Raw genomic sequence first — 20,627 nt, forward strand, 5'->3', positions numbered from 1 at the left:
CAGCGGGATCCATGGCCGGATCTACTGTTAGGATTCGGCAGGCTGGATGTGGATCCTCTGTGTCAGCGAGGGATTGGCGTGGACCGTGTCAGTGGACCGGTTCTAGGTTGCTACTGGTATTCACCAGAGCCCGCCGCAAAGCGGGATGGTCTTGCTGCGGCGGCAGCAACCAGGTTGTATCCACCGTCAACGGCTCAACATCGCTGACTGCTGAGAAGGCGTGGGACAGAAGGACTAGACAGAGGCAAGGTCAGACGAAGCAGAAGGTCGGGGCAGGCGGCAAGGTTCGTAGTCAATGGCGATAGCAAGAGGTCAGGAACACTGGTAAGGCAAACACTATAAACGCTTTCTCTGGCACAAGGCAACAAGATCCGGCAAGGAAGTGAAGGGGAAGTGAGGTTATATGAGCAGGGATTGGGCCAGGCACCAATCATTGGTGCACTGGCCCTTTAAATCTTAGAGAGCTGGTGCGCGCGCGCACTCTAAGGAGCGGTGCCACGCGTGCCAGGACGTGACAGCCGGGGACCGGTGAGTGATTTGGGATGCGATTCGCGAGCGGGCACGTCCCGCTATGCGAATCGCATCCCCGTCGGCAGTGTCAGTGCAGCGCTCCTGGTCCGCGGGTCTGACCGGGGCGCTGCAGAGAGAGCAACGCCACGAGCGCTTCGGGGAGGAGCAGGGACCCGGAGCGCTCGGCGTAACAACAGCGCCGACACTTGATCCTTGAGAGAACTAAGAGCCAAACGGACCCAACTGCAAAGACGCCAGAAGGATCGGCAGAGAAAAACGAACCGGAGAAAGAGAGCGAGCCTCACACCACAGAAAATAGGCCCACCAAGTCCTATGATAAACCCTAGCCGAGGACGGTTTACGCGCCCTGAGCATCGTGCGAATAAACCCGGATGAGAAACCACAAGCCTTCAACACCGCTGTTTCAACCGCCACGCCGTCAAACGTGGCGGCAGTGAATTGGGGTGGCAAAGAAGGCCCTGAGAAAGAAGATCGAGGCGATCTGGCAGCCGAAAGGGAACGTCCGCCATGAGCCGAACCACGTCGGCGTACCAAGAGCGGCGGGGCCAAACCGGAGCCACCAGGATGGCCGAGACGCCTTCCGCCTTGAGTTTCCTGAGCACTCGGGGCAGAAGAGGAAGTGGCAGAAACAGATACGGGAGAGTGAACCGAGACCAGGGAATGACGAGGGCATCCGCGGCCAGAGCCAGAGGATCTCTGGACTTTGCCACGAAAGTTCAGGCGGGACGCAAAGAGGTTCACGTCCGGAATCCCCCAGCGATGGCAAACGGACTCGAACACCTCCGGGTGAAGAGACCACTCCCCGGGGTCGGGAGAGGAGCGATTTAGAAAGTCCGCTTCCTAGTTGTCCACCCCCGGGATGTGGGTCGCTGATATGGAGGGAACCAGGCGCTCCGCCCAGCTCAAGATCTTGGACACCTCGGTCATGGCAGCGCTGCTGCGAGTGCCCCCTTGACGGTTGACACACGCCACGGCCGTGGCGTTGTCTGACTGAATGCGAACTGGGCGGCCCCGGAGAAGAGAATCCCAGTGCCGGAGACAAAGGAAGGTTGCCCGGATCTCTAAGACATTGATAGGAAGCCTGGATTCCTGAGGGGATCAGCGGCCCAGGACCGGCCGGTCCAGAAGAACGCCCCCCAACCGAGGAGACTCGCGTCCGTCGTCCGCACCAGCCAGTTCAATGGAAGGAACGAGCGACCACTCAGAAGGAGAGTAGAGCGGAGCCACCAAAGAAGTGACTGGTGAGTCGAGGTGGGCAGACGGATCCGGCGATCCAAGGACAGGGGGGGATCCATCCCAGAGAGACAGAATGGCCCACTGAAGCGGGCGGCAACGAAACTGTGCAAACGGAATGGCCGCCATCATTCTGCCCAGTACTGCCATGCAGGAATGAATGGACACTGGATGAGGGCGCCTCAGGAGTCGGACATCGGACAGCAGAGCATTCCGCTTGTCCGGAGGGAGGAAAACCCGGGCGCTCCCGGTATCAAACCGGAGGCCCAGAAAAAACAGAGACCGGGAGGGAGAAAGATTGGATTTCTCCTCATTGATCAGCCATCCGAAACTGGACAGAGTCAGCAGGATGATGTGGAGACTCTCCTCGTTCTGGACCCCAGACGGGGCCTTGATAAGCAGGTCGTCCAGGTAAGGGAGGACAACAGACACCCCCCCCCCCCCCCCCCGAGACCGGAGGATGGCCAAGACAGCAGCCAGGACCTTGGAAAAGACTCTGGGGGCTCAGGCAGAAGGGCAGAGCCACAAACTGAAAGTGACCCTGCGGAATGGCAAACCGCAGAAACTGCTGATGAGGAGGAAAAATCGGGATGTGGAGATACGCATCCCGAATGTCCACTGAAGACAGGAATTCGCCCTGATCCACAGATGCAACAATCGTCCATAGCGACTCCATCCAGAAGTGGTGAAGTCAAAAGGTGAAGATTGAGGAGTTTCAGATCCAAAATCGGACGGACTGTACCCTCCTTCTTGGGAACAACAAAGAGGTTTGAAAAGAAACCCTTGAAAACGGTCCTGAGAAGGAACAGGCACCTTGCTGCAGCAGAGTGGGAATAGCAGAGTGAAAACCTGCAGCCAGGGCGGGCGAACGAGAAGGCCGGGACCGAAAAAAACGATCCTGGGGAAGAGAAGCGAACTGGATACGGTAACAGTCAGAGAGGACGTCCCGAACCCAGGAATCCTGGACTTGTGCCAACCAGACATCCCGAAAGAGGGATAAGCGACCTCCCACACGAGGGATAGTCTCGGGTGGGGGCGCCCCTTCAGGCTTCGGTAGGCTTGCGAGTCCCCAATTTCGCGGAAAAACGGTTGGAACGGCCATCCTGCTTCCAGGAGGGGCGAGGTTTGAAGGACGGGGCCTGCCTAGCTTGCGAGGAACCCGATTTGTCCTGGCGCCCAGGGAGTGAAAGGACCGAAAGGAAGTCGTATTGCGAAATCCCCCGCGAGCCGCGGGGCGGAGCGCCTTGTTCTGGGGAAGTGAAGAACTCTTACTGCCCGTAGCCTTAGAAATGATGTCGTCCAGCCTTTTTCCAAAAAGACGGCTGCCAGTAAAGGCCATTTCCGTCAGAGATTTTTTGGAAGCCGAGTCGGCGTTGCAAACTTTCAGCCACATATAGTGGCGAATGGCGACTAGATTGCCGGACGCAACAGCCGCACAGCGTGCTGACTCCAAGGAAACCTGGCATAAATAGTCATCTGCCTTTGAGATTTGGAGAGCAATCTCAGCCAGATCATCAGGGGAGGCCCCGGACAACACCCCTTGGCGGAGCTGTGAAGCCCAAACAGATAAGGCCTTTGAGACCCAGGTCGATGAGAAGGCTGGGAGCAGGGAGGAGCCCACCGCCTCAAAAGCGTACTACGCCAGATTCTCAACCCGCTTGTCTGCGGGATCTTTGAAGGAAGCGGCATCCGCCAACGGATTTCCAGGCGGTCTCCAGAAGATCATCAAACTCCTTATGAGGATGGAAGACCTTGGGAGAGCGATGAGTACATGTAAAGGAAACTTCAGGAGCAGGGTCCGAAGTTCCAGGGTCCTGTAGATGGAAGGTGTCCCTGACAGCTGACACCAAGCTGTCCACCAAGTCAGACATGGATGACAGCTCATCAGAATCCGATTGCGGAGCAGAGTCCGAGTCCGCCAGCTCACCCGAAGACTGGGAACGGTTAGTGGAGGCTCCTGATCTAGGTGACCTGGATCTGGTAAGGCGGGCCGAGGATTGGGAACGGCCCCTAGGAGAGCGGCCGAGTGACCAAGGGCGCTGCCTAGGAGGGGGGACCTGGAGCGCGAGCGGCGGGAAGACCTGTGCTCAGGAGAGGAGTCAGAATAAATAACCCTGGGACGTCTGTGGGAGTGCCGACGGTCCGAAGACGCCGAACTTGTCTCCCGAGGAGGACGCAAGGAGGACTGCTTTAAGGCCGTAGCCACCTCACTGGAAACCTGCGCGAGATGAGAAATCGTTTGGTAGAGGGAAGACACCCAAACCCGCAGGGTTTAGGGGCCACGTGCTCCGGGGGGCTAACCTGGGTACGGGGAGTAGGGCGGGAGGAAGAGCAGGCAGAACAAGTGGGATCAGCCGAACCCCCAGACAATTTAACCTTACACCCTGTGCAAGCATAGTAAGTAGCCGCCTGTCTGAGAGAAGGTTCAAAGCTGGGGGCGGACATTGCAAAACACAGAGACAGAAGAAAAAGGAACAAGCTCGCCCAGGTCCCTGTCGCCTTCAGGAGTGCAGGACAGCTGGCTGTATCAGGAAACACGAGGCTTGAGCTGCAGCAGCAGATATGCAGCAGCAGAAGACAGAATAGGAGACCCACAGGAGCAGAGTGCAGCAGCAGTCTGTGAGGGAGCAGTGCTGGACTCCGGAGCCGCGTCACGTGATTCCCATAGGTGAGGAGACCCCACAGCGCGCGCTAGCACAGGAGAGGCTGAAAAATGCCTGACGTGCCCGCGCTGTCTCAGGATAGGCAGAATATGCCCTCCTCGAGAGCGCGCTGCGCTGAAATGGTTTCGCGCTTACTGCGCGTCCAAAGTGGGCGGAGCAAAGCGCGGCCGAGACTAGGCCAAAGCCGTGGACTAAAGTAGCGGGCAGGCCCCAGGCCGGACACCCGCAAACGCCGCCGGACGCACGGAGGTAGGAGAAGCCGGCAGCGATCTCTCAACTGTGGGGGCGGCTGCCAGAAGACACAAGCATGCCGCAGTAGCGGTCAGATGCTGAACGGCTAACTGTTGCAACTGCAGCAGGCCCCACAAAAAGTGCCCCCTCAACACAAAGTCCCAATAAAGCTGTAGGAACCCTGCAGGCTCACAAATTAACCCCTGAGAGGCCCCAACAGAGAGAGGGGGGAGGGGAGAAGGGGTGCATACTCACCTAACTGTGGAAGGTATACTTACCTCCCTAGAAGTCTTCTCCCCAGAAGTCTTCAACCAGTCTAGGCCAATTGCATCATGCCAGGCTTCAGTAAGCGGGGTGAACAGAGGCAATAGGTGACCTGGACCCAAAGTACAACCTGGTGCTGGTCGGTGGCGAGGAAGGGTTAACTGACCATACTCTATGGACCGTGCCCTTCAGTCGCATGTGGGGAAATCAGGCAGCACCATGCTCCTGTCGCCCCTACCTAGAAAAATAAAAAAGGAGAGACAATCTAAACTCTAACACTAGAAAATAATAAAATAGACCAGGTCTGGAGAAAACCAGACCTGTTCCTGCCTCCTAGGACACTAAGCTAAAACTGAGTGTCTCTGAGTCAGTAGGTGGGATATATCCTGCTGGGAGGAGCCAACCTTTTTTGTTATGCCTAGTGTCAGCCTCCTAGTGGCAGCAAGATATACCCACGGTTCCTGTGTCCCCCAATGGAGCTGAACGAGAAAATGCATTTGTAATGAGGTTAAAGAAAATTGTGTGCACTTAATTGCTCTTATAATACATTAAAGTAGTTACAATATAATTACTTACATATAATATAGTACATCAAGCAAGCCTATGACCTTCAATAATCCTGCTGCCAAAGCACTATGAACAGCTACTTTCTCACCTGCTCACAGATGAGCAGCTGCCACCCTCACCTACATCCTTTCTTCTTGTAGATTGTAAGCCCTTGCGGGCAGAGACCTCTCCCCTCTATGTCAGTTGGCAAGTTAAAGAAGATGTCCAGCAAAAAAAAAAAATGTATCCCCTATCACGTGGGGGGGCGACCGCTGGGACCCCCGCTTATTATATGTAAAGTGCTCTGAAATAAAGTATCCTGGAATCAAATAGTAATAAAAATAATATTGCAATGTATTATGCCTGGCAAAGGATAAAGCAAGCACAGGAACACAGGAGATGTAATTGCATACCTATTCAGGGGCATAAAGGAGTAGTCCAGTATTGGAAATGTATCACCTATCCTAAGAATAGGGGATACGTTTTAGATCACCGAGAGTCCGACCACTAGAACCCCCCGCGACCTCCCGTACAGGGCCCCAGCTCTCCGGCCAGATAGCGCATGTCAACCACCACATGAAGTGGCAGACAACATGTCCCCTCAATTCTGCACTATGGCAGAGTCAGAGATTGCCGAAGGTAGCGCCCCGGCTATCCCTCAGAGCTGTATTGAGGGAACTTGCCAGCCGCTGCTTCGAGCGGTGGTCGACACGCTCCCTTCCCGCGGACTGCCGGGGTCCTGTACAGGAGATCACTTGGGGGTCCCAGCAGTCAACCCCCCCCCGATCTAAAACTCCAATCCTGGAGTACTCCTTTAACTCTTTATGACTGCCTCAAATCTTCTCCCACACACAACAGAGGGGAATGGGGTGATAAAACCAGCCTATCAAGGCACTGTTTACTGTGATTGGTCAATCTATACAGCAATTCATCAATAAACAATGTCAGATTGGTCCTTGTGACAACGGTCTAAGTTAAGCTGTCATGTTAATTTGTGCAGTGATAGTTTAATTGTATCAGGTACAGCGGTCAAGTCCTGGAAAAAAAAAGTGTGGGAGCTCACCCAAGATTGCCACTCAAGGGCTGGTCCTGCAGGACTCCTGCTAATGGGAATGGTGTTCCTGCTGTGGAAAAAATGCAGGAACGGAACGGAAAGCACATGGTGTTCGGAAAAGTCGTTGAAGTCTACGAAGTTGTACATATACACAAGAAGGCGCAAGGGCACCTCATCCCCCAGCGTACATATATGTGATTTTTCTTTAAGGGGCTGATACCAAAAAGATATTGGTGCAAGCAGATCTACTCTGTATATGAAATCTGAGAAATAATACAAAGACGCAATAGTGAAATCTAACCATAACTATAGCACAAGTTTTAAAACAGATCTCAAAGCATATAGGTCGGCATTTATCATTGTGTTTACCCTTTTTTTCCCCATCTATATTTGGCGCTATTTTGACGCAAGTATCCTTTTTTGCGCCTTCTGATTTAGAAATTTCTTCTGATTTCGAGTTGTAATCCACTGATTTTGGCAATACGCATAATATGGACAGGTTTTATGAACTGCGCCTTTTTGTGAAGAGACGCAAAAAAGGCACCAAACCACCAAGAAGTCTACACCAGCCCAGACTTAGCTTAGCTTTTGGTGTATGTGAAGAGTGAAATTTCCAAAAATGTGACCTGCACAAAATTGATCAAATGCTCTGTAACCATTTAATAAATTTGGTGCTCCTACACATTACCAGCACACAAAAGAAGTGTAGAAAAATGCTTCACTTCACCTACAATGATGAATGCCCCCCCCCCATAATGTTCTTGATGTAACTTACATTGTGTCTTGAGTGGTCCCACCAGCTGATACTGGCTCAAGGTTTGTAAAGTTAGCTGCTAACTCAATACGTCTAAAAAGAAATTAAACATTTTGTGCTTATGATAAGGGTAATATTTGGTTTAATATTTACTGCATTTTAAAATAAGAAATTAGTTTACCTCTGTGGTCTGCTTTGTCCTGATGGAGTTCCAGTGGCTGAGGAGCGAAATGTGATCTAAACCAAATAAATACTTATAGGTAATTATTATTTCTAATGAATTAAGAAGTTAAAAAGTCATCTTCTAGTGAGAAATACTTAAAACTGTTCTCACAGCACCTCTGAAAAAGTATTTACGCTCTCCCCCTTAAACTTCATGTCTTATACTGTAGCAATATTGAATCATTATTTTTCCTGCATAATAGCTAGGTTATAGTGTGGGTGAACAGCTTTAAAAAGTGGGGTTTACTCACATTTATCGGTGAAGTACTTGCAGAGTTCTGTTCGTTTATATATTCCTATTGCACTGCTGCATGCAATGGAGGCAGGGTAAATATTGATGAGGCAGGGGAGCTCAGCCAGCCGGCTCCCTGCCTCCATTGCGCACAGCAGTGCACTAGTAACAGATATATAGATGGACATAACTCTGCAAGTACTTCAAAATGGGAGTAACCCCTCTTTTTAAAGCTGTTCATCCACACTGTATAACCTAATATATTGGGTTAACAAGCTGTCAGTTTCTCTTTAATGACAGCAGAAACAAAGATTTTTTTTTCCCATCACATACAAAAAACTAAGATACGTAACATTTACATTTGTGTAAACAGACAATATTTTAACCCCTCCCCCTATCCCCTTCCCCCCCTCTTCCCTCGTCAGCCTGACACACTATCTATTTCTTCCATTTTCGCCCATTCATCTACTATTTTCTTACTTTCTTTTGTTGTTTTATAATACATTTTTTCATACACCCTTACTTTCCTAGACAACTCTAACCATTCTTGTTTACTTGGAGCTTTCTGGGCCATCCGTTTTCTCAAAAGTATAATTTTTGCTAATCCTAGCAACTTCAGGATTATCTTTTTATATTTATATCCTTCCAAGTTTAATCATAGTATTACAGTTTTCAAGTCATATCTTATTTTCACTTGGAACTGTAAATTAATCCAATAGAGATGAGCGAACTTACAGTAAATTCGATTCGTCACGAACTTCTCGGCTCGGCGGTTGCTGACTTTTCCTGCATAAATTAGTTCAGCTTTCCGGTGCTTCGGTGGGCTGGAAAAGGTGGATACAGTCCTAGGAAAGAGTCTCCTAGGACTGTATCCACCTTTTCCAGCTCACGGGAGCACCTGAAAGCTGAACTAATTTATACAGGAAAAGTCAGCAACTGCCGAGCTGAGAAGTTCGTGACGAATCGAATTTACTGTAAGTTCGCTCATCTCTAGTCTCCAACACCTCCAACCAAAACTTTTGGATTTTGCAACAGTTCCAATTTGCTCAATACACCTTTTTTTTTTTCTTCTAAATTTTTCCTTCACGTCAAAAAGCCCTAGTGACATCCAATGTGATTTAATGTTATTATAAAATAAAACGGGCCGGGGGAGTGAAAACTTCTTACTAAGTATACAAATTTTACAGTACCTGGAAATCACTGCTTTCTGACTGTAAAGGTTCATTTTCTGTCTTCTGTGCACTTGCAGAAGTGTCTTCAGAACTACAAAATAACAAACAGTGTTAGGTAAATGATTTCTCCCCAATCAATTCATTTAGTGCACAATAAAAATATAATTTAGATTAAGTGACCTTTCGATGCCCGATGGCTGCATGAGCAAAAGACCTACACTGCTTTTCCTGCAGCATCCCCCACTATCAAATTTTGGGTAAATGCCCAAATGGACAGATTTTCCATACATATTTGTGAATAGAGTAACAGCCAGGTAGATATGCTTTTTGGAATCTCATTTACAGAGGCTGTAAATTTTCCATGACAAATTTCACCTGTGGTGCAGATTTTTTAATCTAAAGGATGTCAATTTCTGTTGTGAACTGTTCAAGATTTTATTGCAGATTTTCTCCATAGACTTTAATGGGGAAGTGAGCATATGCTGGCAACCTAATTGCTGTGAATTACCCTCAGACCTACCACAATAATCAGTAAATGTGGATTATAAATTAACATTTTTTTCTTTATACGGAAGGCCAAAACCAAATCTAGACAATTTTGTGCGGATTAGTGAATTTCTGTGCAGTTTTCTATATGAAAACATTCAATGTTTTCATTGTAATGCATTTGAAACCAGTTACTTCCACATTGCAGTCCTGTTGCTTATTTTTATTTTATGAAATATAAAAAAAAAAAAAAAAAATTATATATACACACACACATATATATATATACATACACACACACACACACATATACCCACTCAACACGCATATTGATGCATACCACATATACCCCCATGTAATAAAATGTAAAAAATCAGGAAGATATTTTAGGCTGAGGCTTATGTCTTTATAGCAGAGCCTGCCAAAGAGGACAATGTCCCATTCCATTTGTTATTTTCCTCATCCAGGGAATAGAAGGATCCCTAGCACTGTGTACACACGTCTGCATAAAAGGGACTGTCACCAGTAGGCAGTCACAAGAGTGGGAAGGTGGTATAGGGCTGCACGTCCTCAGCACTGTCCTTATAAGGGTGCGTTCACACGGAGTAATTCAAGAGGAATTTACTCGAGTAATTCCTCTTGAATTCTCCGCTCCAAATTAATACACATCTCCTCTGCCCATTGACTTTAATGTTATTTCTGCTGGCCTGTTCACACTGCAGAAATTCTGCTAGCAGAATTCTGACGCTGAATTCCGTTCCGCTTGAAGAAAGAACATGTTCATTCTTCAAGCAGAATCCGCTAGCAGAAATCAAATGAAGTCAATGGTAAAAAAAAATTCCGCCCAACATCGTTATCGTGCGGAATTCGCACGCAATTTGTGCGCAATTCGCACAGAAATGGCTGAAAAACCCTTCACTTCTTTCTACCCCATGTCCGCGCGCAATTCTGCGCAAATTTCCCGCAAAAATAAAATTATTTTTTCCACCCGTAAATTTTTCGGCATGAATTACTCTTCATTTACTCCGTGTGAATGCACCCTTAGGCCGGACTGTAAATTGAAACCTTAATGAGCACAAATAAAAAAAAAATTATATTGCAGCCATGAGGGCTTTATTTTAGGTTGGGTGCCAGGCTTTCTAACAAAATAGGTGAAGTATGTGTTTTAAAAAAAAAAAGAAGCTAAAAAAAGAGAGAAATAGCCGATAACTTATACCGATATTCCGGCATAAGTTATCGGCTATCGGCATGAAAGGCCACAGATTATCGGTATCGCTCCTAAAAAAAAAAATCGATATCGGTCGATCCCTAATTTTTGGGTGAAAAAATTCTGTCCCTGCAGCTATAGCCTGTGTGTCTCTATGAGGAGACCTAATACAGGACGTGTGGCCAGGACAAGTAGGGCTCTGTGCAGGCTCCTGGCTTGTCAATCATCCTGCTGTGTGAGCCTGGGAGCATGTCACGTAGCATCACTGCACCGAGCCCTGCATGTCCTCAGTGCACAGAGCCCTGCCTGACCACCCACACTTTCTTTATTTGGACTCCTCACAAAGACAATAGCTGTAGGGACAAAAATATATAAATTGTATCTTACAATGTATCTTACAAATATACTCACAGTCAGGTCCATTAATATTGGGACATTGACACAATTCTAGAATTTTTGGCTCTATATACCACCACAATGGATTTGAAATGAAATAAAATATGATGTGCTTTAACTGCAGATTGTCAGCTTTAATTTGAGGGTATTTACATCCAAATCAGGTGAATGGTGTAGGAATTACAACAGTTTGCATATGTGCCTCCCACGTGTTAACCCCTTAACGACGCAGGACGTATATTTACATCCTGCACCGGCTCCCGCGATATGAAGTGGAATCGCGCCGCGATCCCGCATCATATCGCGTCGGTCCCGGCGCTCATCAACGGCCGGGACCCGCGGCTAACACCACACATCGCCGATCGCGGCGATGTGCGGTATTAACCCTTTAGAAGCGGCAGTCAAAGCTGACCGCCGCTTCTAAAGCGAAAGTGACCCGGCTGCTCAGTCGGGCTGTTCGGGACCGCCGCGTTGAAATCGCGGCATCCCGAACAGCTGGCAGGACACCGGGAGGGCCCTTACCTGCCTCCTCGGTGTCCGATCGGCGAATGACTGCTCCGTGCCTGAGATCCAGGCAGGAGCAGTCAAGCGCCGATAACCCTGATCACAGGCGTGTTAATACACGCCTGTGATCTGTGTAAAAGATGAGTGTGTGCAGTGTTATAGGTCCCTATGGGACCTATAACACTGCAAAAAAAAGTAAAAAAAAAGTGTTAATAAAGGTCATTTAACCCCTTCCCTAATAAAAGTTTGAATCACCCCCCTTTTCCCATAAAAAAAAAATAAAACAGTGTAAAAAAATAAATAAATAAACATATGTGGTATCGCCCCGTGCGTAAATGTCCGAACTATAAAAATATATCATTAATTAAACCGTACGGTCAATGGCGTACGCGCAAAAAAATTCCAAAGTCAAAACAGCGCATTTTTGGTCACTTTTTATACCATTAAAGAATTAATAAAAAGTGATCAAAAAGTCCGATCAAAACAAAAATCATACCGATAAAAACTTCAGATCACGGCGCAAAAAATGAGTCCTCATACCGCCCTGTACGTGGAAAAATAAAAAGTTATAGGGGTCAGAAGACGACATTTTTAAACGTATAAATGTTCCTGCATGTACCGTAGTTATGATTTTTTCCAGAAGTGCGACAAAATCAAACCTATATAAGTAGGGTATCATTTTAACCGTATGGACCTACAGAATAATGATAAGGTGTCATTTTTACCGAAATATGCACTGCGTAGAAACGGAAGCCCCCAAAAGTTACAAAATTGAATTTTTTCTTCGATTTTGTCGCACAATGATTTTTTTTTCCCTTTCGCCGTGCATTTTTGGGTAAAATTGGTAGAATTGGCGACGCAAAAAATAAGCCATAATATGGATTTTTAGGTGGAAAATTTAAAGGGTTATGATTTTTAAAAGGTAAGGAGGAAAAAACGAAAGTGCAAAAACGGAAAAACCCTGAGTCCTTAACCCCTTCATGACCCAGCCCATTTTCACCTTCAGGACCTGGGCATTTTTTGAAAATCTGACTACTGTCACTTTAAACATTAATAACTCTGGAATGCTTTTACTTATTCTGATTCAGAGATTGTTTTTTCGTGACATATTCTATGTTATTGGTAAAATTTCACTGATATTTGCATCCTTTCTTGGTAAAAAATCTAAAAATTTCATGAAAATTTAGAAAAATTTTGCATTTTTCTAACTTTGAAAGTCTCTGCTTGAAAGGAAAATGGATATTCCAAATAAATTACATATTGATTCACATATACAATATGTCTACTTTGTGTTTGCATAAAAAAATTGACAAGTTTTTACTTTTGGAAGACACCAGAGGGCTTCAAAGTTCCGCAGCAATTTTCCAATTTTTCTCAAGATTTTCAAAATCGTAATTTTTCAGGGCCCAGTTCAGGTTGGAAGTGGATTTTAAGGGTCTTCATATTAGAAATACCCCATAAATGACCCCATTATAAAAACTGAACCCCCCAAAGTATTCAAAATGACATTCAGTAAGTGTTTTAACCCTTTAGGTGTTTCACAGGAATAGCAGCAAAGTGAAGGAGAAAATTCTAAATCTTCATTTTTTTACACTCGCATTTTCTTGTAGACCCAATTTTTGAATTTTTACAAGGGGTAAAAGGAGAGAAATCACCCTAAAATTTGTAACCCAATTTCTCTCGAGTAAGCACATACCTCATATGTGTATGTAAAGTGTTCGGCGGGCGCAGTAGAGGGCTCAGAAGGGAAGGAGCGACAATGGGATTTTGGAGAGCGAGTTTTTCTGAAAGGGTTTTTGGGGGGCATGTCCCATTTAGGAAGCCCCTATGGTGCCAGAACAGTGGACCCCCCCACATGTGACCCCATTTTGGAAACTACACCCCTCATGGAATTTAATAAGGGGTGCAGTGAGCATTTACACCCCACTGGCGTTTGACAGATATTTGAAACGGTGGACTGTGCAAATGAAAAATTTTATTTTTCATTTTCACAGACCACTGTTCCAAAAATCTGTCATACACCAGTGGGGTGTGAATGCTCACTGCACCCCTTGTTACATTTCGTGAGGGGTGTAGTTTCCAAAATGGGGTTACATATGGATATTTATTGTTTTGCGTTTGTCAGAACTGCTGTAACAATCAGCCACCCCTGTGCAAATCACCTCAAATGTACATGGTGCACTCTCCCTTCTGGGCCTTGTTGTGCGCCCCCAGAGCACTTTGCACCCACATATGGGGTATCTCCGTACTCGGGAGAAATTGCATTACAAATTTAGAGGGTCTTTTTTCCCTTTTACCTCTTGTGAAAATGAAAAGTATAGGGCAACACCAGCATGTCAGTGTAAAAAATTTATTTTTTTACACTAACATGCCGGTGTAGACCCCAACTTCACCTTTTCATAAGGGGTTAAAGAAGAAAAAGCCCCCCAAAATTTGTAAGGCAATTTCTTCAGAGTACGGCGATACCCCATATGTGTCCAAAAACTGTTGCCTGAAATACGACAGGGCTCCAAAGTGAGAGAGCGCCATGCGCATTTGAGGCCTGAATTAGGGATTTGCATAGGGGTGGACATAGGGGTATTCTATGCCAATGATTCCCAAACAGGGTGCCTCCAGCTGTTGCAAAACTCCCAGCATGCCTGGACAGTCAATGGCTATCCGGCAATACTGGGAGTTATTATTTTGCAACAGCTGGAGGCTCCATTTTGGAAACAGTAGTGTACCAGACGTTTTTCATTTTTTTGGGGGAGGGGGGCTGTGTAGGGGTATGTGTATATGTAGTGTTTTTTACTTTTTATTTTAGGTTAGTGTTAGTGTAGTGTAGTGTTTTTAGGGTACAGTCACATGGGCAGAGGTTCACAGCAAGTTTGCCGCTGGGAGTTTGAGCTGCAGCGCAAAATTTGCGCCATCTCAAACTTGCAGCACTCACTGTGAACCTCCGCCCATGTGAGTGTACCCTGTAAACATCCAGCTGTTGCAAACTCCGAGCATGCCCTTTGGCTGTCCGTGCATGCTGGGAGTTGTAGTTTTGCAACACTAAGTTAAGTAATAAACTTTCAAGTGTTTTGCAAACAAACTTAGTGTTTCCAAACCAGTGTGCCTCCAGCTGTTGCAAAACTACAACTCCCAGCATGCATGGTCTGTCAGTGCATGCTGGGAGTTATAGTTTTGCAACAATTGCAACAGCTGGAGGCACTGAGGTAGGAAACGGACAATGTTTCCCAACTAGTGTGCCTCCAGTTGTTGCAAAACTACAACTCCCAGCATGCCCAGACTGCCCAGGCATGCTGGAAGTTGTAGTTCGGCAATATCTGAAGGATCAGATGTTGCCCAACTACAACTTCCAGCATGCTTGGGCAGTCTGGGCATGCTGGGAGTTGTAGTTTTGCAACATCTGGAGGTCCACAGTTTGGAGACCACTGTATAATGGTCTCCAATCTGTGCTCTTCCAGATGTTAGAGAACTACAACTCCCAGCATGCCTGGACAGACTGAGCATGCTGAGATTTGTAGTTTTGCAACATCTGGAAGAGCACAGATTGGAGACCATTATACAGTGGTCTCCAAACTGAGGACCTCCAGATGTTGCCAAACTACAACTCCCAGCATGCCCAGAAAGCCAAAGGCTGTCTGGGCATGCTGGGAGTTGCAGTTTTGAAACTCCCAGAGGCAGCAGTGAGATCGCTTTACGGCGATCTCACTGCTGCCAATGAAGATGCCGCACTGCTGCCGGAAACTCACCGCAGGGACGCAGCGCCGCCGGGACCGCCTGGAGGACGCCGGGACCGCTCGGGACATCGCATGGCCGGGTAAGTGACGCCGGGGGACGGGTCAGGGACACTTAGCAGTGATCCGGACTCACACACCGCGCTGCTAAGTATTTTCATAGCGAAACGCTGCTATCAGCTAGTCAGATTTGACCAGCTGATAGCAGCGATCGCTGGGGGGGGTGGGGGATGAAACCCCCCGTGGTCGCATGGTAAGGTGGCTGGCTATCCGTGATAGCCACCATCTTACCGGGCGCTGCGGGATGCCGCGAGTAGCGGCAAAAATGTTCATGACGTACCTGTATGTCATGGGTCGGGAACACCTTGCCACCCATGACGTACAGGTATGTCATAGGTCGGGAAGGGGTTAAGGGACCAAAAGTAATGGGACAGAATAATAATCATAAATCAAACTTTTACTTTTTTAATACTTGGTTGGAAATCCTTTGCAGTCAATTACAGCCTGAAGCCTGCATAGACATCACCAGACGCTGAGTTTCATCCCTGGTGATGCTCTGCCAGGCCTCTACTGGAAATTCCTTCTTGTTCTTGGGGCATTTTGACTTCAGTTTTGTCTTCAGCAAGTGAAATACATGCTCAATCGGATTCAGGTCGGGTTATTGACTTGGCCATTGCATAACATTCCACTTCTTTCCCTTAAAAAAAACTCTTTGGTTGCTTTTGCAGTATACTTTGGGTCATTGTCCATCTGCATTGTGAAGCGCCGTCTGTCAAGGCAATAGGTTTATTACATACATCAATGTATGGGTGATCCTTACATAGAGAAAGTCAAGTAAACAATCCCCCGAGCTAAGGCATTCAACAACTTTTATCTAAGCAAGTAAGCATTACATAATAACTAGAGATGAGCGAATTTCTGAAAAACTTTGGTTAGGACCGAATTTATTCACGGCGAATAAAACTTCCCCTGTAAGGCCCTACACTTGCACTATTAATTCCCTTATTGGCAAGTGTTATTAGTCCTATAAAGGGCAGCCCCACACAGGAACCTCTCCCTATTTCCACCTAAAAACACTGCCATTTCCCAGGGTTCTTAGTTGGAAATAGGGAGAGGTTGCTTTGTGGGGCTACCCTTTATAGGACGAGTAACACTTGCCAAGAAGGGAATTAATAGTGCGAGAGTAAGGCCTTACAGGGGAAGTTTTTACCCCCACCTGTTACAATGGACCATACGTTGTTCCCTTCCACCTTTTAGAGGTCTTGGCATCGCATCAATACTTGGGGGTGTAGGTGGCAAATGGTGTTTTATGCACACCTTTCCTTTAACTACATTTGAAAAAAAATATGGGTCCATATATTTTATCCTAAGAAGAGTTAAGTTTTAGCTAATGCATATCCTGATTACTTACTTGTGGTCTAATGCAGAAGAATTTCTGTAACTGGGCACCAGCACCTTAAAGCGTACCCGTCAGATCCAAAAAAAAAAAAAAAATTTTTTTTTTAAATATATCACTCAGTACCTAATCCTGACCATGAATATCTAATTTTTATGTGTCTAGCACCTTTATTTTTTTATTACACTTTTAATTTAGCTCACTAGTCTGAACTCCTCTCAAAGGGAGGGGGTGTGGCCTCACTGTGCAGGTCTCCGCCCCCTCCCTCAGTATGCTGTCTGCTCACATCTCCCCTAGCATTAGCAAAACTACAACTCCCAGCTTGTCCTCACTGACAGTAGTGGGACACAAGCTGACAGTGGGAGGATTTTTCCTCCAACTGTGAGCCCTGCACTCACAGCTGTCAATCAAGGAAGTGTGTCCATGACGTAGGTGATGATGCATGACACAGAAGGACTAGTATGTGTCCAAGCAGGCAAGGGGGACAGTTGTTTGACTGGCTTTTTCAGTATAAAATACTGAAAATTTTCTAATGAAAGCAATTGCAAAACCTATTGGTTTTGCATGCTTTACAGCATATCAAAAGTTTTTGTATCTGACAGTGCCCATTTAATTATGTTTTGCAGTATCCATGGCAGCACAATGAAGAGAGCCTGGAGGTGGTAGCATTAGCATGAGGAGACCATATGGCGGCACAATGAAGAGAGCCTGGAGGTGGCATCATCAGCATGATGAGACCATATAGCAGCACAATGAGAAAGCCTGGAGGTGGCAGTATCAGGAGACCATATGGCGGCACAATGACAGAGGCTGGAGGTGGCAGCAGCAGCATGAGGGCCATGCCAACTGAGGGTTGAGTCTGAGGAACCCACCGACTGTTGACTGGGGGTGTTGGATGTCACTTGGGATGAAGTGGATGGCCGAGTGAACCAATCAATCACGGCTGCTGGGATGCTGGTCGAGACACGCCTGCTAGCTGACACTGGGAGCTCAGACCTCTCGCTGCGACTTTTGCTGTCACATGCCCCTACTCTGCTGCGACCTCTGCCAGCGTATGATGAATTTAGGCCTCTGCCACTCCTCTGTGCATGTCCTGGCACTTCTCTGCCTGACATACTTAGTGCGTATATGAGGGGAGTACAATATGCTTCACTACGCTTAAAACAGTATTTGTCTAGAACAGCAGCATGTGTGTACTTTTGGCTGGCCTTTTACAGTAACTAGGCCCTTAAGACTTTTTCAGGAACAAAATGGTATAACACTTTGATGTACTTATGTGGTATGCACTTATGAGGGCAGTAGAATGTGCTCCACTACACTTAACAGTATTTGTCTAGAACACCAGCCCATGAGTACTTTTGGCTGTCCTTTCACAGTATCTAGGCCCTTGAGAGATTAACAGGTACAAAATAGTACACTACTTAAATGTAGGTATGTGGTATGCACTTATGAGGGCAGGAAAATGTGCTACAGTACGCTTAAATAAGTATTTGTGCACAACACCAGCAGTACACAAAAGTGCTGCAGCACACAGTCGCTGTGTACTAAACCCAAAATTGCACTCTCTCTCTCTCTCTCTCTCAAAGACTATTAGGAATAGACTGCTGGGTATGTATTATACCGTCTACAGAGTAGTATAACCAGCAGACCATTTGTTGTGGAACAAAGACACAGAGTTGCGCTAAAAAATTATTCCTCCCTCCACTGCTAATGTTTCTCCAGCTGAGCCAGCTTGTTCAAATATATGATGCAACACACAGCTCTCTGCCCCTCTCTGTAATACAATGCTATTTTCAGTGAAAAATGCACTGCTCTCTGTCAAACAGAACGCGGACTTGACTAGGAGGTGAAACGCTGCTGGAAAAAGCTTTTCTGTGTAACACACCACGCTGTCTGTCCTATCGCTCTGCAGTGAAAGGACGACGGGACTAGCCGGAATATGGCTGCCGATTATATAGGGCTGTTAAATCACATGGGTGACTGGATGCTGATAGGCTGTATCCTGCATGTGATTCATCCTGCCTACCCTTGTTCCCGCCTTTCCAGGATTTCTTGCCCCATGTCCTCAGATGTGGATCCGCCATTTTAGATGCCCTGCAGCCTGGACCGCACTAAATAGAGTTTAATGAAGCGATTTGCACGTTATATTCGCATTAGTTGCGAATCAAACTTTTCCTGAAATTCACAACAAATTCGTCAGATTCACTCATCTCTAATCATAACTGATAAGTTGGTAATGCTGTCAGCTCTTTATTGTCTGCACAGCAAACCTGTACATACAAGCTTCATTACCTTCAAGGCCACTCGCTAGTTTCGATTTTAACAGTGCGCGTTACAAGAAGCAAGCTCCATATTGTGATTTACAACTACACAGTGAGAAAATAGAAACTTAAAACTAATAAAAGTAGATACATCTCATTATTCTACTACCCAGAGGTAAGTTGCATAGTTTCAATCATCACTGGGTGCTGGCCAGAACGAAGATTAAAGTTAACTAAAGCTAGGAAGACATATTTACACACACACACACACACACACACACACACATATATGTGTGTATATATATATGTGTGTATATATATATACATATATATATATATATATATATATATATGTGTGTTAGGGATCGACCGATATAGTTTCTCTAGGGCCGAAAAACGTCGCAACCCCCCACCGCCCCGCGTCGCACCCCCCCACCGCACCGGCCCCATTGCCTCCCCCATCCCCGGTTTTATAATTACCTGTTCCCGGGGCCCGGGTCCACTCTACATCTGGCTCCGGTGGTGTCCTCCTGAGCTGTCACTGTGCGCACTGACGGTAACGTCACGTCGCATCACGTCACTCGTCATTGCGCACAGCGTAACGCAGGACGCAGCAGGAGCCAGAAGTAGCGTGGACCCAGTGTTCTGGGAACAGGTAATTATAAAACCTGGGATGTGGGAGGCAATGGGGCCGGGGTGGAGCGGTGGGGGGTGCGATGCCGTGCGGCGGGTCGGTGGTGGGCGGTTGCGGTGCGGTGGGGGTGGTGCGGGGGGCGGTGCATTATCGACTTATCGGCAAGGTAATTGCCGATACCGATAATACCCAAAATCGTGATTATCGGCCGATAATATCGGCCAAACCAATAATCGGTCGATCCTATTTTTTATATATATATATATATATATATATATATATATATATATATATATATATAAATATAAATAAAACAGGATCGACCGATTATTGGTTTGGCCGATATATATATATATATATACATACATATATATATATATATATATATATATATATATATATATATATATATATATATATACACACACACATACACACACATACAGGGATGTGGAATTCCTATCACCCGACGCCCGGGACATGCAGTTCCGGGCGCCGGGCAGGTGAATTTTTTCCGGCCCTTAGCCCGGGCAAGCAGGGCCGGACCTGGCAAGCGCTGCGGCGCTCTGCAGTCTGAATGGAGCGGGCTCCCGACTCCTGCCCACTCCATACTCTGCAGCCCCCGGCTGTGGAAACTTGCTTCCTCCGAAGCAGAGCAGGGGAGATGAGAAGCTGTCTCTCCCCTGCTCTGCCTTCTTTCTGCCATGCAGACGTGCGAGGGGGAGATGAGGCGGCGTGGCTTCTCCCCGTGCAGACCTGCGTCCTCTGCCTTTGCCGCCCCCCCCCCCCCCCGCAGCGCGATCGCGAGGGGGGCGATTCACTATGGAGGTAGCTGGAGGGCATACCTCTGTTCCCTGCTGTCCAGTGGCTCTGTCATTGATAGAGCCAGGCTGGACCAGGCTCTACCAATGAATCGCAAAGCACACAGATCAATTGAGTTCAATAGAACTCTATTCATCTGTATGAGGAGTCTAATGATTCCTCCTATAAGTCTAATAAAGTGTAAAAAAAAAAAAAAAAGTTTTAATAAAAGTAAAAAAAAACACACATTAACCCTTCCATGTTAAAAGTTCAAATCACCCCCTTTTCCTATATAAAAACATGCAAACATAATAA

At 46.7% G+C, this 20,627-nt stretch overlaps 1 protein-coding gene across 2 annotated transcripts in view; it reads right to left on the reverse strand.

The window, feature by feature from the left end:
• Positions 1-20,627, reverse strand: part of EIF2AK2 (eukaryotic translation initiation factor 2 alpha kinase 2) — a 120,898-nt gene that overhangs the window by 32,642 nt on the left and 67,629 nt on the right. For both annotated transcript variants that reach the window (XM_056567429.1, XM_056567428.1), the window contains exons 9-11: positions 8,921-8,993; positions 7,458-7,513; positions 7,298-7,369 (exon numbers count right to left, since the gene is read on the reverse strand). In XM_056567429.1, coding sequence (XP_056423404.1) covers positions 7,298-7,369; positions 7,458-7,513; positions 8,921-8,993 — 201 coding nt within the window. The remainder of the gene's footprint in view (positions 1-7,297; positions 7,370-7,457; positions 7,514-8,920; positions 8,994-20,627) is intronic.

The sequence above is a fragment of the Hyla sarda genome, chromosome 3, assembly GCF_029499605.1.
Source record: "Hyla sarda isolate aHylSar1 chromosome 3, aHylSar1.hap1, whole genome shotgun sequence".
Classification (NCBI taxonomy): domain Eukaryota; kingdom Metazoa; phylum Chordata; class Amphibia; order Anura; family Hylidae; genus Hyla; species Hyla sarda.